The sequence below is a fragment of the Oryza sativa genome, chromosome 10 (assembly GCF_034140825.1).
Source record: "Oryza sativa Japonica Group chromosome 10, ASM3414082v1".
NCBI classification, from domain to species: domain Eukaryota; kingdom Viridiplantae; phylum Streptophyta; class Magnoliopsida; order Poales; family Poaceae; genus Oryza; species Oryza sativa.
In genome coordinates, this window is record NC_089044.1 from 18,095,825 (window position 1) to 18,114,459 (window position 18,635).

The window sequence follows — 18,635 nt, forward strand, 5'->3', positions numbered from 1 at the left end:
AGCGTCCGGAGTGTCGTTGTGGTGACCGTTGTCAGGTCATAAGGTCCGTAAGGCACCGAACTCGAGGACAAAGGTGTTTCGTGTGTCCAAACATTGTCGACGATGATTTCGTGGTAATTACAACTATTCTTTTCATCACTCCTCAGTACTATCATTAACTTAACTATCCCATAATGGATGTACATAGGAGGATGTAAGGAAATGTCAATTCGTACAATGGATTGACACAGTCAGAGTTACTTCAAGTGGCGGGCTGATAACGCAACCTGAACCGACCATACAGTTCATTCATGTTTGGATGGAGTACGAACGTTGGGTGGAAATTGCAAGCTTAGACTGGAGGACCAATCCATTAGGGTTACCTAAATGGTCCGAGCGTCCAAAGTGTGGGTGCAGAGATCGCTGGCAGGTGGCTACATCCTTTGCTGAACAAACATTTCGAAGGAGATATTTTGTCTGCCCCAATGTAGACAACGATTTCGTTGTATGTCTAACCATTTACAAAATCCGCTATGATTTGCACAAAATTACTACCCAAACTGAATAACATTACTATTTTTACAGGGCAATCCAAGGATGGGTGGATTTACTCGATGGATCGACAATGTCACTCCATCATATCATGGCCAGAAGATAACATAGTCAGAAACACAAGTAGAGTATCAACGATTGAAGGACCACGAGAATGCAATGCATTCTGACCGACCTAGAAGGTGCCGATAGGTTACCGCATGCTTGATTCGTCGGGATCGACAAATTTGTACCGTGTATCGATGGCACTTCTTATCTATCTTATCATTACAATGTTTAATTATGGTGGTGATTTTTTGTATGCGTAAGACTAAGGGCCTATTTGGATTGCTACCAAAAACATGCCCTACCAATATTTTGGTAATTTGAATAGTACTTGTGTTTGATTTCGATTGAAGCCTATTCATTGGTAATACGTAATCTAGATTTGAGATTATGTAGAACATTCTTCACTACAATTTTACATTTTGGCAGCAAACCAAATATGATCAAATGCAATTTTACCTTACCAAATATTTGGTAGTGCCAAAACTTGCTTATATTTTGGCACTAACAAAATATTTGTACGGTAACATTCCAAATAGGCCCTAAAAAATAATAAAATTGTATTTTACCAGTCTTGGAGATTTTAATCTTGTATAGTTTTCAATATAAAAAGATTTGATAACTATTGATATTTATAAAAAATATAAAGCACAGTATAAATTCGCCCTCCCCCAGGGCGGCAAGGGGGCCGCCTGCAAAATTCCAGGCCCCCCGCCGCCCATTTGCAGGCGGCCCCCCGCACAGTACAAAATCGCCCTAGCGGAGGGCGGCAAGGGGGCCGCCTACAAATTTCGTTGACGGCCGTCGCCCGAGAGCGAACGGCCGTCTGCCACGTCACTTTCGCCGCCCTCTGGGATGGCGATTTTTAAAAATCGCCCTCCCAGAGGGCGGTAGGCGACCACTTCTGTCAATTTTCAAAATGAAAAATTATTTTTTGTAAAACTTTTAATAAAAAAAATTAAAAATAAAAAAAATTCGAGTTCCTACAAGCTCGCACCAAATTCGGCCCATAGAAAGAACAAAAAAAAAAAACCCCAAAAAAGAAGCCCACAGAGAAGAACAAAAATAACCCGTCTCCCCCACGTCCCCACCCCCCACACGACGCGCCCTAAAATATCCCCAAACCCTCCAAATCTCCGCCCCCCACCTCCCCTCCCCGACGCCGAAATCCCCCAAATTCCACCCCCGCCTCCTCCTCCTCCTCGCGTCGCGAGAGAATCCGAGGCGCGCGAGCGAGAGGAAGGAGAGAAGGTGAGAGCAGCGGCGGAGGGAGGAGATGGAGTCGGATCAGGGGAAGCTGTTCATCGGCGGCATCTCGTGGGAGACCACCGAGGAGAAGCTCCGCGACCACTTCGCCGCCTACGGCGACGTCTCCCAGGCCGCCGTCATGCGCGACAAGCTCACCGGCCGCCCCCGCGGCTTCGGCTTCGTCGTCTTCTCCGACCCTTCCTCCGTCGACGCCGCCCTCGTCGACCCCCACACCCTCGACGGCCGCACGGTATCCCCTCTCAAACCCTAGCGAATATTCGCGTTGGATTCCCTCCTCTCAAGGTTCGGTTCGGTTCGGTTTCGTAGGTTGATGTGAAGCGGGCGCTCTCGCGGGAGGAGCAGCAGGCCGCGAAGGCGGCGAACCCTAGCGCGGGGGGGAGGCACGCCTCCGGTGGGGGCGGTGGTGGGGGAGGCGCCGGTGGTGGTGGTGGTGGCGGCGGTGGTGACGCCGGCGGTGCGCGGACGAAGAAGATCTTCGTCGGCGGGCTGCCCTCCAACCTGACGGAGGACGAGTTCCGGCAGTACTTCCAGACCTACGGGGTCGTCACCGACGTCGTCGTCATGTACGACCAGAACACGCAGCGGCCGAGGGGGTTCGGGTTCATCACCTTCGACGCGGAGGACGCCGTTGACCGCGTGCTGCACAAGACCTTCCATGACCTGAGCGGGAAGATGGTGGAGGTGAAGCGCGCCCTGCCCAGGGAGGCCAACCCTGGCTCCGGCAGTGGTGGCCGTTCCATGGGAGGCGGCGGTGGGGGTTACCAGAGTAACAATGGGCCGAACTCCAATTCTGGGGGCTATGATAGCAGAGGTGACGCTAGCAGGTATGGTCAGGCGCAGCAGGGTAGTGGTGGTTATCCCGGTTATGGTGCTGGAGGATATGGTGCTGGTACGGTTGGTTATGGATATGGGCATGCTAACCCTGGAACTGCGTATGGGAATTATGGGGCTGGAGGATTTGGAGGTGTTCCTGCTGGGTATGGTGGGCATTATGGCAATCCAAATGCGCCTGGTTCAGGTTACCAGGGTGGTCCTCCAGGAGCAAACAGAGGACCATGGGGTGGTCAAGCTCCGTCTGGTTATGGCACTGGGAGTTATGGTGGCAATGCAGGCTATGCTGCTTGGAACAACTCTTCTGCTGGAGGTAATGCACCCACTAGTCAGGCCGCTGGTGCAGGCACAGGCTATGGGAGCCAGGGCTATGGATATGGTGGATATGGAGGAGATGCATCGTATGGTAATCATGGTGGATATGGGGGTTATGGAGGAAGGGGAGATGGTGCTGGCAATCCAGCTGCTGGCGGTGGATCTGGGTATGGTGCTGGCTATGGAAGCGGGAATGGCGGTTCTGGTTATCCAAATGCTTGGGCTGATCCTTCACAAGGTGGAGGGTTTGGGGCTTCAGTCAATGGAGTGTCTGAAGGCCAATCAAATTATGGCAGTGGTTATGGTGGTGTGCAACCTAGGGTTGCTCAGTAAATGAGGCCATTAGAGCATCTATGAGATGAACCAGCAAAATTGGGCAGTCTATGTATGTTGTGTTACCCTGGCCCCTCTGATTGCTTTTGGCCTCTTGAAGATCTCCCATTTGCTGGTTAAATCAGTATTTCTCCGGGTTGGAATGCTTGAACCTTTTGCGGCTTACTACTAGAATGTAGTCAATAACTAGCTTCTAGCTATACTATGGAGTAGCTGTATCTTGCGTAATGCTTTATTTAAGTTTAGCCTTATCTGTCGGTGTGCTTTGTCATGAGTGGAATTTCAGTTGCTTCGTCTCTAGTTTAAAGCTAGAGTAGCTTCACTACTTATGGACAACAAACTATCTAGTTGTACCTTTATTCTACAGAATCATATGTTTGTGGTTGACAGTAGTATTTATGCTGGATTGTGCTTTACCTGAATCTGAAATGTTCTATCTTTGGTTGTTTCTCTGTGGTGTGCTCTAGCTCACCTTGCAGTTAAGGTGCTGTTGCGTATTATTCCATTAATATTGATTGTAACAGATGACAATCCTCAAACTTCTATGCAGTGATAGAGGTGTTTTATACTGTAGCTGCTTCTAGCAGTAAGTTCAGGTGTAGTGCAAGTGCTTTTCATGTCATTGGAATGATATATCATTAAAGTATGTGGTCGAGCTATGAGTATGTTTCTGATATTTGGTATGTAGATGGATAAACAAGCATAGTAGAGGCAAACAATTAGCCCCTACCTGAAGCAATAAGAGCATATTAGCAGCAAGTTGGTAGCGCCAATTTCTAAGGTAGTATAGATACAGAGAAGTCTGTGATACTACTTGATGAATGAAATACAGGTAGAAACCATAGAGTAGAATACTCCAGGCATTTGGCAAGCAAAATAATCATCCTTCCTCGTACATTTCCTTTCTGTACAGGTTGGATGCGATGCCATTTCCTTTTAGAGCATGTCCAAGTGGGGCCTTTTGAATCAACTGCCTGGCTGCCTGAGAAATGGCAGAGACATCGACTGATTTTGCTTGATGGGCTGACGATTTCCAATCTTGAAGCATTTGACACAGAAAGCAAGCATCTTGTTTTTAAGCGCTTCATTTTCTGAAGGATCTTGTGCTGTGCAACAAGATGGTGGTATGTGGAATCATGTTTCACTTTCAGTTTTATTTGGAAAAGAAAAGCATTTTCACCATGGTACTTGTACCAGGAAAGTTGTTCAAGATGCTATCTGTCCTCATTTTCCGTTCAATTTAGTAAATGGTATATTATAGTTGAAAGAAAGCATTACCAGCTACCATAGGAAGTATTATGTTTTCATTCAAAATCTTGTCAATTTTGGCCAGAGTTCCATCCCCAATGTACAGATCGACAATGGTGAATTACTATCAGTTTAGTAAATAATAATAAATTAGAAGGTTTTTCAAAAGAATAATTCCATGATCTAATGTATGTTTTTACCTTTTTAGATACGCATATTTGCTAGTAAAACTAGTGATGAAAGTTGTGTCATGGAGATCTAGGAAAAGAACAACACTTGTATACCTAGAGGTGATGCATTTTTTGAAAATCTGTTTTACTGGCTTAACAAATTTAGTCACTAATAAAACTAGTGATGAAAGTTGTGTCATGGATTAGTGCACAAGTTTTGCAAACAGAATTTGGCTTAAACAAACAGTTTGGATGAGTAATTCCTTAACTTTTTCCCCTTATTTACTAAATTGATGAGCATGATTTAAGTTGTACTTACAGTCTTGCACACTGGCATGATGTTTTACAAGTTTTTGGAAGTACTGGAAACCTAGGATCCAATATCCTAGTTTGAGAAAACAACACTCATATTGCTTGTTCCTGTTAATAAGCCTGGGTAGCATGTTCATCGCTCAGCTATGCCTTGCTCGGTTGCTATTGTTGGATGGATAGAAGTGGAAAAAAGGGGGGGGAGGGAATCAGTCTATGATTATATACTTGTATGGTTCAATGTAGATTAAAATCCAAGGCTTTGACTTAAGGTTCCTACACTTATGTACTTCATTGCAAATTTAACTGTGCATATAGTACATTACTAGCCAAGGTAGTCAATACTCAATAGTATTATATATTTCTTCATATTGAATAAGGCTCGCTTCATAGCTTAACATATATGTACCACAATTTTATTGTCCACTACATTATATAGTACATAATCACAATTGCTTACCACTTGCTGTTTCTTGACTATTAAACTATTTAGATTAAAATGACCAATATTTTCTACCTTCTTTTGCAAATCAGTTTCATTACAGCACTTCTGTTAAACTAAAGGTATACTATAGGGTAGATTTAAGGTTATGTAGTTCTGTTTTGGCGTTTTGTTTGAACCAGTTGGATTAGTATTATGAATCCACATCCTTAGTTTATTTTATTGCAGAACACAAATAGTTGCATGGCTTATGCCTGTTGGAGTTAATAGGTGTTAAGGTAAAACATGTAAGTAAAAAAGGTTCTCCAGGACTTGCAATGATGCACCTGTACACTGGATCAATCTGATGGACCAGTATCTGACTTTAGAAATGACAATAACCACACTGATTTAGGAGACTCAAGAGTCAAGATATTTACTGGGTGGAGAGAGAAAACATTAGTGTTAGATTTAACGGCTAAGCTTTGTGTTTGCATTTAACCATTTGTAAATGTGAAAGCAATACTATTTTTGACAGAAAAATACAATTTTGATTAGTGTATCTCGCACGGTTAACTTGATTAAGATCTAAAATACTGCAACTTCATTTGTACTAACCATTAGATGATTTAGTTGCTCAGTGCCTGTTTGGGACTTCATGTGATATAATAACATAATATAACCAGATCGGCTTATATATTAACCTTGGAGCTCAATCACTAAGTCTTCTTCTGTATTATGACATGGATATTTGGAAATGACCAAGTGCAATTCGATTTACATGTTCTATTTATGCTATTTCTTGGTGTTGCTTTAAAACAACCATTTAAGTAATAGCTATGAGAAATAAATTAGTGCCACTTATTTTTCATGATTTTCAATATATTTTTTGCTTTGTTGCTGTCAAATCTCTTAGTAAACCTGATAAAGATATAAAATTAGAAATTTGACTGCAGATGCCATATATAGTGGATAGCTTTATTACCACACTGGTGCCAAGCAAACCAAGTCATAGTCAGCCAAACATCTTTGATATGTTTTTACTCGAGTATCTGAAATAACCAAACATTTTGGAGATATGTTATCATCATTCTATTGACCTCTTTGCATACCTTGTTTGCATGGTATCAATGCAATGGAATATGCCTTCGAGGACTTTGCTGAAAGATCACCTGCAAGTACATCAAAAATCAAGAGATGATTCTGGCCGCCATGTATTATGACCACAGTGACTCGTGCTCATCCAATATTCTTCGTTTCTCGTATCTTAATGGAAACCCTCACAGTAGCGTTGCCACCTTATATCGAAGGACAAGTTGTTTGAAGTTGGCTACCAATTGGTGCCCTACTTTACCAATTGTCAGATGGAAGGGTTGAGCGTACATTAATCTGGAGATGCTTATCGAGTTTGTTGCATGACAAGTCAATATATTCTATTGATGTGGCCAATATTTGCACGATATGATTTCTTGGCAAGTTTTAGTAACATTTTAACTCATTCTTCCAGACAATAGTGCAAATCGCCGAACTCTCTATTTTACTTGTTTTGTTGTCATGGATGAAAGGTTTGCAAGACTTTGTTCCAGAGGTGACGTTTCCTGTGAGCCTTTTACATAGCATTTTCTTTTTTTACAGAACCGTAATTGACAAATTTGCCTAGGTTACCATTGTTCATGTACAGCGATTGAATAGGAAGCTCACCGTTGTGTTAATTGAACAATCCAGTATCTCCAGTTTATCATGTTAAATCATGTAATCTCTGCAATTACATCTATGCTTAGTAATACATATTTCTTCATACATACGCTGGCAATGTTGAAACTTTATAAACTAACCCAGTTAGTGCAATATTTGACTGATGGCATTGACCATAAGCTATAAAGTCTGCCCATCTGTGAATGTATCCACATTTGCCCTTCATCTACTTCATGTTTTTCTCTGGTTATTAACCATGTTTTGATTACATATGAGGATCAAGCCATCGTTAACTCATAAATAAATTACAAATTAATCGGTTAGTTAGTACAGTACTTCATTTGTTTTAGATTATAATTGTTTCAGATTATAAGTCGTTTTGACTTTGGTCAAAGTTAAACTATTTTAAGTTTAACTAAGTTTGTAAACAAACATAGTACTCATTAAATTATTTATATTTTTATAATATATTTGTTTTGGGTTGAAAATTTTACTTTTTTTTTTTACAAACTTGATCAAACTTGGATCAGTTTTACTTTGATCAAAGATAAAACGACCAAGGGAGCATAAGCTAGCCTGATAAAACACGAGCTGGAATTCAATGGTTGAGCTGCAAGCCCGGCACCGAAATAGTTGAGCTCCATTTGGGCTCCCCTTTTTGGGCCGCTTCTGTCGTGGTCGCCGCGCGTCTCCTGCCTCCTCGACGTCGCCCGCTGCGCGCGCGCTCGCTCCGTCGTCGCCACGGCCGCCCGGAACGGCGGCGAGATGGGGCGCCACCAGCGTTCGGGCTCCCTCTCGGTGACCTCCTCCGCGACGCCCTCGTCCGACGCCACCGAGCTCGACTTCGCCGCCGCCGCCGACGTCGGCTGCCCGTTCGGACGCGTCGACGCGCTCGGCCCCGTCGAGCTCCGCGAGACCGCCTACGAGATCTTCTTCATGTCCTGCCGCTCCTCCTCCGGCGGGAACACCGCCGGCGCAGCAGAGGTGTCGTCGCCGGTGGCCGGGCCGAGGGGCGGCGGCGGCAGCCGCGTCAAGAAGGCGCTGGGGCTCAAGGCGAGGCGGCTGTCGTCGTCGTCGGCGGCGATGGTGGCGCAGCCGATGATGGTGCGCACGCTGAGCCAGACGTCGGGGCCGGCGTCCCCGGGGCGTGGGCGGCGGCCGATGACGTCGGCGGAGATCATGCGGCAGCAGATGCGCGTGACCGAGCAGAGCGACGCGCGGCTGCGGCGGACGCTGATGCGCGCCGTCGTCGGGCAGGTCGGCAGGAGGCCCGACACCATCGTCCTCCCCCTCGAGCTCCTCCGGCAACTGAAGCCGGCGGAGTTCGCCGACGGCGAGGAGTACCACCAGTGGCAGTTCCGCCAGGTGAAGCTCCTCGAGGCCGGCCTCATCCTCCACCCTTCCCTCCCCCTCGACCGCCTCAACTCCGCCGTGCTCCGCTTCCGCGAGGTGATGCGTGCCACCGAGATCCGCGCCATCGACACCGCCAAGAGCTCCGACGCCATGCGCACCCTCACCAGCGCCGTCCACGCCCTCGCCTGGCGCTCCGGCGTCGGCAGCGGCGGCGGCGACGCCTGCCATTGGGCCGACGGCTACCCGCTCAACGTCCTCCTCTACGCCTCGCTCCTCCACGCCATCTTCGACCACCGCGACTGCACCGTCGTGCTCGACGAGGTCGACGAGCTCCTCGACCTCATCAGGAAGACGTGGCCGACGCTGGGCGTCACCAGGCCCGTGCACAACGTGTGCCTCGCGTGGGCGTTCTTCCAGCAGTACGTCGTCACCGGCCAGGTCGAGCCGGAGCTCGCCGCCGCCGCGCTCGCCGTGCTCGCCGACGTCGCAGCCGACGCCAGGGGGACCCGCGACGCGGTGTACGGCAAGGCGCTCCTCGGCGCGCTCGGCGCCATGCAGGAGTGGTCCGAGAAGCGGCTGCTGGACTACCACGACAGCTACGAGAAGGGCATCGGCGGCGCCCCCACCGAGGTCATGGAGATCCTCCTCTCCATCTCGCTCGCCGCCGGCAAGATCATCGCCGACCGTGATGCCGCCGCCGACGCCGACGACGCCGCCAATTTCGCCGGTGACCGCGTCGACTACTACATCAGGTGTTCGATGAAGAACGCCTTCACCAAGGTGAAGTTCTTGGGTTCAGAATCACAATTTGTGTTGCATCAATTCATGTTCGTTTTGATTCCAGATTCTCGAGAGCGGAATGGGCGACGGCGACGGCGAGCCGGGGGTGGTGCTGACGCAGCTGGCGAGGGACACGGAGGAGCTCGCCGTCGTGGAGCGGCGGAGCTTCAGCCCGGTGCTGAGGCGGTGGCACCCGGCGCCGGTGGCCGTCGCGGCGGTCACCCTGCACGGCTGCTACGGCGTCGTGCTGAGGCAGTACCTCGGCAAGGTGACCATCCTCACGGAGGAGCTCGTCCGCGTGCTCCAGTCGGCGAGCAGGATGGAGAAGGCCATGGCGCAGATGACGGCGGAGGACGCCGCCGACTGCCGCGACGACCGGGCCAAGGCCATCGTCGGCGACATGGAGCCCTACGAGGTGGATTCCGTCGTTATGGGCTTGCTCAAGGTGTGGATGGACGACAGGTTCAAGATCACCATGGACTGCCTCGCCAGAGCCAAAGAAACCGAGGTAATTTCGTCGAACACCTTGATGACGTCCAACTTGAAAAATCATTTTTCATACTTACCATTGATTTGCAACAAAACGTGTTAGAGCTGGATACCAAAATCCAAAGATGAACCTTTTGCCGGGTCAGCGATGGAGATGATGAAGCTGGCTAAGTATACCGTCGAAGAGTTCTCCGAGATCCCGGCGAGCGCGAAAGACGAGGTGGTGCAAGACCTCGTCGACGGCCTCGAGGCGATCTTCCAAGAGTACATCTCCTTCGTCGCCTCGTGCGGTGAGACACATCCACTCACGTGACAAGAAGTCAACGATAACAGAGTATCATATTTGTAGTGTTCAGATCAAACTTACACGTCTCTGAATCATAGGGGCCAAGCAGAATTACCTCCCACCGTTGCCACCATTGACGAGGTGCAACCAGGACTCGGGCTTCTTCAAGCTGTGGAGGAAGACGGTGCTGCCGTCGTGCCAAGCGCCGGAGGGCGGCCCACGCGGCGTCGGCGTTGGCGGCGGCTCGCACCACGTCCCGCGGCCGTCGATCAGCCGCGGCACGCAGCGCCTCTACGTCCGCCTCAACACGCTCGAGTACGTCCTCACGCACCTCCACGCCATCGACAAGTCGCTCGTCGCCGCGCCGTCGCCACGCTTCGACGGCGCGCGCGCCGCGGCGAAGTCGGCGATCGCCCGCGTCGCCGAGGTGGCGGCGTTCCGCCTCGTGTTCCTCGACTCGCGCCACTCCTTCTACCACGGCCTCTACCTCCGCGGCGTCGCCGACACGCGGATCAGGCCGGCGCTGCGCGCGCTGAAGCAGAACCTGACGTTCCTGGTGTCGGTGCTCGCCGACAGGGCGCAGCCAGTGGCGGTGCGGGAGGTGATGAGGGCGTCGTTCGAGGCGTTCCTGATGGTGCTCCTCGCCGGCGGCGGCGACCGGAGCTTCGCGAGGGGGGACCACGCCATGGTGGAGGAGGACTTCCGGAGCCTGAGGCGCGCGTTCTGCACGTGCGGCGAGGGGCTCGTGCCGGAGGAGGTGGTGGCGCGCGAGGCCGAGGCGGCGGAGCGCGTCGTGGAGCTCATGGCGCGGCCGACGGACGCCCTCATCGACGCGTTCGGCGTCGCCACGTCCGAGTCCATCGTCGCCGCCGTGGGGCGCGGCGGCGACGACGGCGACGGCGGCTACGGCGGCGTGACGCCGGTGCCGCCGACGTCGAGGCGGTGGGACGCCGCCGACGCGAACACGATCCTCCGCGTGCTCTGCCACCGCGACGACGAGGCCGCCAGCCAGTTTCTGAAGCGCACGTTCCAGCTCGCCAAGCGACGATGATCATGCAAAAAAAGCTTCGCGTCGTCCCGTCTCCAAGCTCAGCAATGGCGCAGCCGCGCAGTGTATCCATCGGAGTTGAAGAAGACGGTAGCTACACGCCATACAGCTCTAGATTTTTGCGATCTTTGCAGTCGGAATTAAACCTCATAATCTCTCGAACGAACTGTAAACCCAACACAAATACGAATATGTAAAATTTTCTGGCACGGATCTGAAAGTTTCAATATTGGTGTCATTCCTATGTAGTTACATTCGAAAGTTTTCTAGCGAAAAAGCTTACGATAATTTTGTTCAGTCCTCCCTCCGTTTCTAAATATTTGACGCTATTGACTTTTTTAAATATGTTTGACCGTTCATTTTATTTAAAAAATTTAAGTAATTAATAATTTTTTTCCTATAATTTGATTCATTGTTAAATATACTTATATGTATACATATAGTTTTACATATTTCACATAAGTTTTTGAATAAGGCGAACGGTCAAACATGTGCTTAAAAAGTCAACGATGTCAAATATTTAGAAACGGAGAGAGTAATTTCCTACAACGCCCACTCGCTCCCCATCCACAGTCCCCACCCTCCCACTCCACCTCGCTATGCTCTCCGCTGTATCCGCCCTCGACGCCGTCTTCGCTCCACGCGCCACCACCTTCGCCTACCACGGCTGCCGTCCGCTACCTCCGCTCCATCTCCAATGCGTCCTGGTTCTTCCACGTCGCGATCCCACGCCAGCCCTTTGGCCCTTGCCACGTCCGCCGCCTCCTCACCGCCATCTCTCGTAAGGTTGTCGATGGCCGTCCGGAGGCGAGGAGGCCTTTGAGGGGGGACATGGAGGTCGGCGGCGAGCGCGCATGGAGAGGGAGGAGGCAGGCTCGCCCGCTCCGCCCCGCCCCACCCAGCAGCGTGTAGTGAGGAGAAATTTTTTTAATTATTTTCTAGCGTAACTGAAATGTGGGCCTCATGTTTTTTATCAAATTGCCAAGTCAATGCCTCATGGGATGAATAACTATTCAAAGGAGCCACGTAGATGCCACATCAGCCAAAAACTGTAACTGGCACGTGGGCCCTCATGTTTTTTATTGAATTGGCACGTTAGCGCCACGTCAACACCGCATATGACAAAAACCTAATCAAAGGAGCCATATATGCGTCACATTAGCCAAAATTGGTGATAATACCACGAAAGGATCTCGTTTGTACTGGTTTTATAAGTTTGGGATGTATTGTATTTGGTTTTACAGTTAAATGACGATTTTGTAATTCGGTGTTAAAAGATGCGATAGAGAGATCTCCGGTGTACTTTCTCCATTATCATAAGACGAGATCTTTTGGGACGCTCATGGCCCAGAGTTCTTAGCCCGTGATGATGAAGCCTCTGCCTCCGGATGCTTCGATCGGCTTCTCGGCCCGCCGCCCCTGGTCTCGTCGTCGTGCCGCTCGAGACGGACTGCATGCTCCGCCGGCCCTAGAATTCCCTCCTCCTGAGGTCGTCGCCGCGCCGGCACGGCGAGCCGGCGAGCGCGGCCACGGGTTCCTACCGGCGCCGCCGCCGTCCACCGTGAGTTTCTTCACTACTGAAACAATTCCGTACTAGAGTGTAAACAATGCCGATAAATTTAGGTATAGATGTGTTTGCAAATTCTGCATTCGTCAAGGCAGCTACAGGATTACTGCTACTGAAAAAAACTCTGCATTTTGGTATTTTATTGCATGCTATCTTCTTTATGGAATTATGGATATGTCACGTATATGAGACTGCATAACAATTACTGGTGGGTTTCTTTGTTGGCACAGAATGCTGCCATTCATTACCAGTGTTTTGATAATAGGAGATGAGATGAGATAGTTCAGTAAATTTTTTTAGATAATGGGAATTTATAAAACCTGGCTTCTACACCAACTGGGGTGTATACAGCCACAGAATATCCAAGCAAACAAGCTTAGTTCATACACACAAGTTCACAAACAAAAGAAGCACAAAGGCTCAAGCACCTTACATAAAACTAAAAGAGCACAAAGACTCCCTACGCCTTTCAAAGTGAAAAGACCTTCCAAACAAACTAAAAACCACATTCCTCCTTTAACCGCTTTCTCATGTTCCATCCATCTTTACCAAAGAAGTGCATGACAGATGTCTCTAACAGTTTGCATCCTTCCTTCATCACATCGCGCTCATCTTCTTTAAGCAGCAAGGACCATTGTCGAGCCCAATACGTCCCCCTGAAAATAACCTGCAAGTAAGAGTTAAAATTGGAGCCATTGAAGACCACATCATTTCTAGAAATCCACATTGCCCACAACAACGTCGCAATCCCTGTAAAGATTTGGTACTTTAGCCTAGACTGTAAACCCTTTAGCCAAATCCCAAACATATTAGCAACATTGTTAGGCGGATTTATCCCAAATGTTATAAAAAGGGTACTCCAAACAAATCTAGCCACATGACAATCAAAGAAGAGATGTTGTATCGTTTCATTGTGGTTACAAAAACAACACTTAGTGCTGCCCTTCCAATTTCTTTTTGCTAGATTGTCCTTCGTGAGAATCACTCCCTTCTTTAAATACCAGAGGAAGATTTTGTTTTTCAAAGGAATTCTAAGCTTCCAAATTAAATCCTTCATTGGTACTATATTCTCATACATAATCATTTTATACATGGAACTAACCGAAAATATTTCGGTTTTGTTAACTTTCCAAATAAGCTTGTCTCTATGGTTTGAGAGCCTAACAAGAACCACTTTAGCCACTAGGTTAAACCATGCAACCAAATTCTCCCCCACCAAAGCAACTCAACATTTAACGGCACTTTATCTATAACATCCGCAACAATAGCATTCTTATTCCTTACAAGATTGTATAAATTAGGGTACAACTTTTCGAAAGGAAAATCACCAATCCAGCAATCCTCCCAAAATCTTATTTGAGAACCATCCCCCACCTTAAAGGCACCGCCTTTAAAAAAGACATCCCTCACCACCATTAGCCCAGCCCAGAAATGTGAATCTCCAGGGCATTTCTCGACTTGTGTGATGGTTTTTTTTTGTCAAGTATTTATTCCTAAGAATGTCCTGCCAAACCCCTTCTTCATTGATGAGTTTGTACAACCATTTGCTAAGCAAGCATTTGTTTTATATCTCTAAGTTCTGTATACCCAAGCCACCACATTCCTTTGGTTTGCACAATACACTCCATCTTACTAACCTATACTTATTATGTTCATCACATTGCCAGAAAAATCTAGATCTATAATAGTCTAGCTTTTTGAGAATACCCTTAGGGATCTCATTAAGGACAGTAAATAGCTAAGCTGAACCATAGCAGATCAAACTACTCTGATGCTACATCTGTTCTTGGAGATTGAACATCTGTTTCTTGTACCATTACATGGTTCCATGGAACATATGGCACATCCCTGAATAACTTATTCTGCATTGACAGGCAACCAGAGCATCAAACACGAGCAACAGGGCAGAACCAATGACGAATTGCAGTCGAGCACCATGTCTCCGCATTCGTGCTCACTCCATCCCTCCAGCGCGTGAACGATTCCAGCGATACGCCATGCGCTCATGACCCTCCTTGGTAGCCAATTCTGCCAAATAAGCTCAAAATTCTGTACTTAAGACCATTCTGTAAAGCTCTTTCAGAGTACGTTGCAGCTCAACAGTTTATTAATTACCTCACATGAATGCATGTTGTGCAGAGTTTTAGGAACAACCATTGCAGGAGTCGTCCAGTAGGTGCAGCAGTTGTTGCGTATCATTCTCGGTGGAAACTGTGAGTATGGGATGAAGTGTGCTCCTTTCTGTGTCCTGAATTGTTCCGTAGCATCTTAGATTTTCCCCAATTAACCAAACCTGAAGAAATTTTGAGAGCAACCTGTTATGCCACTGGTTGATCATTAGGCATAAGTTCTCTTAATCCGCATATGGCACTCCCTGTTAATTTATCAAGAGAAAGTAAGAATTCTGTTGTCCCTGTTTTGGAAAATGAAAGATTGTTGGCCACATTTTCTGGCATTTTCGACTTAAGTAAATGATAGCCCTGCTTGTTTGTCATTATGACCTGCACACGAAGGGCGGTTTGTATCATTTTGACGTACTGAAATTTCAATCACATGCAGAAAATGGCAACAAGTAGTTTTTAGCTAAGAAATTTCCATGTGCCGAAAATGTTTCTGAATTTCTTGAGTATAGATGAATACTGTGAATTATACTACTATGTAAATACTGTTCGTAGTTACTTTTTTTTTTACTGCATGTTAAGACCAAACAGCAAGTTCATATACACTATTGTAAGTCCTTGGTACTTATGGAGTTATTGTACAGTTGTTTAACATGCTTCAGTCATCATGCATTTTTCTCTCATATCTATAGATCTATTGTACAGTACTTACGGAGCTATTGTCAAGTACTTATGGAGTTATTGTACAGTACTTGAACTAAAACTTTTGAAATATTTCTGAACTTAGCTGCTTTTGTTTTCCTTTGGTTTAGATACTCTACTTTTGTTAAGGGCATTGCAGTATACAATGAGATAGTTAAGGGGTATTTTTACAAAAAATCCAGGCTGTGTGCGGGCGGCTTTATGCAAATGTGCATCAAATAGGTGTGATAGGGTGACCTCGAACTATCCTGGCCGTTGGGATCCAAGAGAATGGTGGAGATTGAAATTTCCAAATTTTCAACAGTTGGACTGTTTTCACCTGATATGTACTCATTTCTAGAGAAGCTTCTAGGATCTTAACACAGATTGACTGGAAATATGTCCAAGCGCAGTTGCTGATTCTCGTGGGCAATTTTCTTACTACATAATCCTGATTCCAAGCTGGCTAGCTACTTGATACTAGTTCCTCGCTTCCTTTTAATAAGGTACTCTCTTTTGTTCATTTTTTCAATCACAATTTTGTTGATCTTTTTATATGTTTAATGACATATTACTGCATGCTAGTTGTACTATCTATTTTCTTACCATTAAAACATGATAAATAGAAGCATATCATTCACTCTCAACTACTAACCATCATCTTATAAGAGCAGGTACTCTAACAGGCTATAAACCAGCTTTAAATATATTTTAAAAAGATAAACGAGGAGAGAGAACAGCAGCGGGCTATAGATTTATAGCCAGCTGTAGCACGGACTCCAAGACACGGGGTGTATATTACAGGTGGGAGCAGGTATTAATAGTGTACTAGTATGTAACTATTGTATGAATAAGCTATTAGATTGGCTACAGATGAATTAGAGCTAGTAGCTGACTATACTATTAAACTTGCTCTAATCGGCTAAAAAGGAAGAAAAAAATATACATCGTTTTCAACACAATAAATCCAGTGATGACCTATGCTCTGGCCATTTAATCTAGATGTACTAATAGTGGTACTACTGATGTTTCAGCCCTATTGATTGCGGAGAGCAAACGGAGTTGTCTGCATATGAAGGAAGAACGTTGCAAAGTAGTACCAACTAACTTACCTTTCTGATGGGCCTCATAAATCATCGTCATTAACTTACCTTTCTGATGGGTCACTCTTATATCAGTATTATTCCAATACTCTGCATAATTGCAACTGGTCACAGAATTCACAGTGTTTGGTCCTTGTGCTTTTTATCTGAAGAAAGGAAGATGCATATAGTACCTCCTTGATGCTGACTCGTGGTACAGAAAAACATCGCTTTAGCTGCTGTTTATTTATTAGGTCCTTCGATTATGAGACGTATAAATGAAACATTGTGCTTATTACACAGTGCAAATGTAGATTACTGTTGGTGGCTGGCTGCTACCCTTCGCCGTCGCCACCAGGTAGCACGGCGTGCACCGCCCATGGCGCCAGCACCACGTACTGCGTGGCATGCACGTAGATATATACAAATAAATTAATCATGTTTAGGTTCCATTTTGTTTGAAAGCGAAAACATTTCGAAAGGGAAAGATAGAAACTGAAAGAAATTTCGGGCGAAAATTTTCAAAATTCTGGTTGAATTTGAACAAAAGTTTATAGAGCCATGATCATGTTAAGTTCATGCGGCTTTGGACTGTTTGGTGATAAATGCAGATATAATTAGAGGCATATGGATGCACCTTGAAGCTGCCAAGTTTCTTCCATGGCCACTCGGTGAAGATACCGGGTTTGGTGACCAATTCAGGCTAGCTGAGCTCGTACAGTACTTGCTAGCGCTGCTGCTACTACTGTTTTCAGGGTTAGTGATTTACTGAGCTCTGTTCTTGCTCAATTTACAGACTCCTTTTGTGTGTTTGATACGTACATAGGGTGACAGGTTTAATTAGTTGACAGAATGACAGATATCATTAATTATGCATCATGATTCACGGTGAATGACGGCAAAAATTCATTAGGTTGGCAACAGGTGTCGTCTATTTAGATTAGAGAACCTTGCCTTGCACTGCTACCCAAACCCAACAGTATTGTGTTATTATCCCATGGTGTTGAGTTATGTCTTGTCAACCTATACCCATGGAAGAACTTTGCTTTCCCGTCTCAAGTGTATGGATGATCTAATTACCATGTAGAGTTACTTAAAAGGGATTTAACCTATACAATTTTCCTACCGAGGATGAACTCATGCAAGATTAGTCACAACTGTCTCTCCTTTTTAATTGTTAAAAGTTGTCAATGCACAGGTTCATTGAAGGTTTGAAGCATTGTAAAGTAAAACCCATCACCTTTTTCTTAGAAGTGGATTTTTATCCCTCGAGGGGACATCCCCTCGTTTTGTGCATGTCGTTCAAAAAGTTATCAAAAAAAATTTAAAAAAAATATCAAGATAGATCAATATATGATATATCTTTTCGTAAACATGTGAGCTAAAATTTGACTTATACTATTCGAAACAAAAATAACAAATTTGACCATGAATTACACGTTCTATTCATAGTCAAATTTATTATTTTTGTTTCTACCTGTATAAGTTGAATTTGAATTTGCATGCTTGTGAAGTGACATATCACATATTGATCTATTCTACTATTTATTTTAAAATTTTTTTGATGACTTTTTAAGTGACATGAAAAATGAGGGGATATCCCCTTAAAGGATAATTTGAGTTTTCCCTTTTTCTTTGTTAATATAGGGTTTTCACAGTCTGTTACTCCTACTAGAGTATTAGCTACCTACTGCTTGACAGTTAAATGCCTTGTCAGTCAGATTGTTGGCAAGCCGATCAAGCCTTGAACATAAAGCATTATGTCGATTTCATCTTTAAACAGTTCTCTCAATCGATTGAACCTCCAGGTGTCAACACACATTACTATGTTCTGCCTCCCAAAGCAGGTGGCGGATTTCGGGCAGAAGTTCAATGTCATAGTTGATGTCAGGCTGTCCCAATCTTAGGTGTCCAGATAATGTACAATGAGTTCATTCTCTGTTTGGGACACATAATTTAATTTCATGGAATATACTTCCAACTTCTAACTTCTAAGAATCAAAAAAGTTTTCCTCGTTCCAGATAGGGCCTTAAATAGCTCTCTTGCATTGTTGATCATGTG

General features: G+C 46.0%; 2 protein-coding genes and 1 long non-coding RNA gene across 4 annotated transcripts; all 3 read left to right on the plus strand.

The window, feature by feature from the left end:
* Positions 1-1,737: 1,737 nt before the first annotated feature.
* LOC4348867 (heterogeneous nuclear ribonucleoprotein 1) lies at positions 1,738-7,059 on the plus strand. 2 transcript variants are annotated; one of them, XR_001540666.3, is made up of 3 exons: positions 1,738-2,074; positions 2,152-3,460; positions 4,238-7,059. XR_001540666.3 is itself a non-coding variant. In XM_015758759.3 (2 exons), exons 1-2 carry the CDS (start codon positions 1,853-1,855, stop codon positions 3,322-3,324), a joined length of 1,395 nt encoding a protein of 464 aa, XP_015614245.1. In that variant the 5' UTR covers positions 1,738-1,852; the 3' UTR covers positions 3,325-3,746. The 2 variants fall into 2 exon arrangements, 1 of the variants encoding a protein (XP_015614245.1); XM_015758759.3 differs by lacking the exon at positions 4,238-7,059 and having other exon boundaries at positions 2,152-3,746.
* A 754-nt stretch (positions 7,060-7,813) lies between these two features.
* On the plus strand, positions 7,814-11,361 carry LOC4348868 (protein unc-13 homolog). The gene is made up of 4 exons (XM_015757761.3): positions 7,814-9,300; positions 9,365-9,808; positions 9,893-10,079; positions 10,174-11,361. The coding sequence occupies exons 1-4, from the start codon at positions 7,933-7,935 to the stop codon at positions 11,124-11,126; spliced, it is 2,952 nt and encodes a 983-aa protein (XP_015613247.1). The 5' UTR covers positions 7,814-7,932; the 3' UTR covers positions 11,127-11,361.
* A 1,061-nt stretch (positions 11,362-12,422) lies between these two features.
* LOC112936618 (uncharacterized) lies at positions 12,423-17,874 on the plus strand. The gene is made up of 5 exons (XR_010737100.1): positions 12,423-12,684; positions 14,565-14,708; positions 14,830-14,903; positions 15,695-15,997; positions 16,166-17,874. It is a non-coding gene; the product is annotated as an uncharacterized lncRNA (long non-coding RNA).
* Positions 17,875-18,635: the final 761 nt, after the last annotated feature.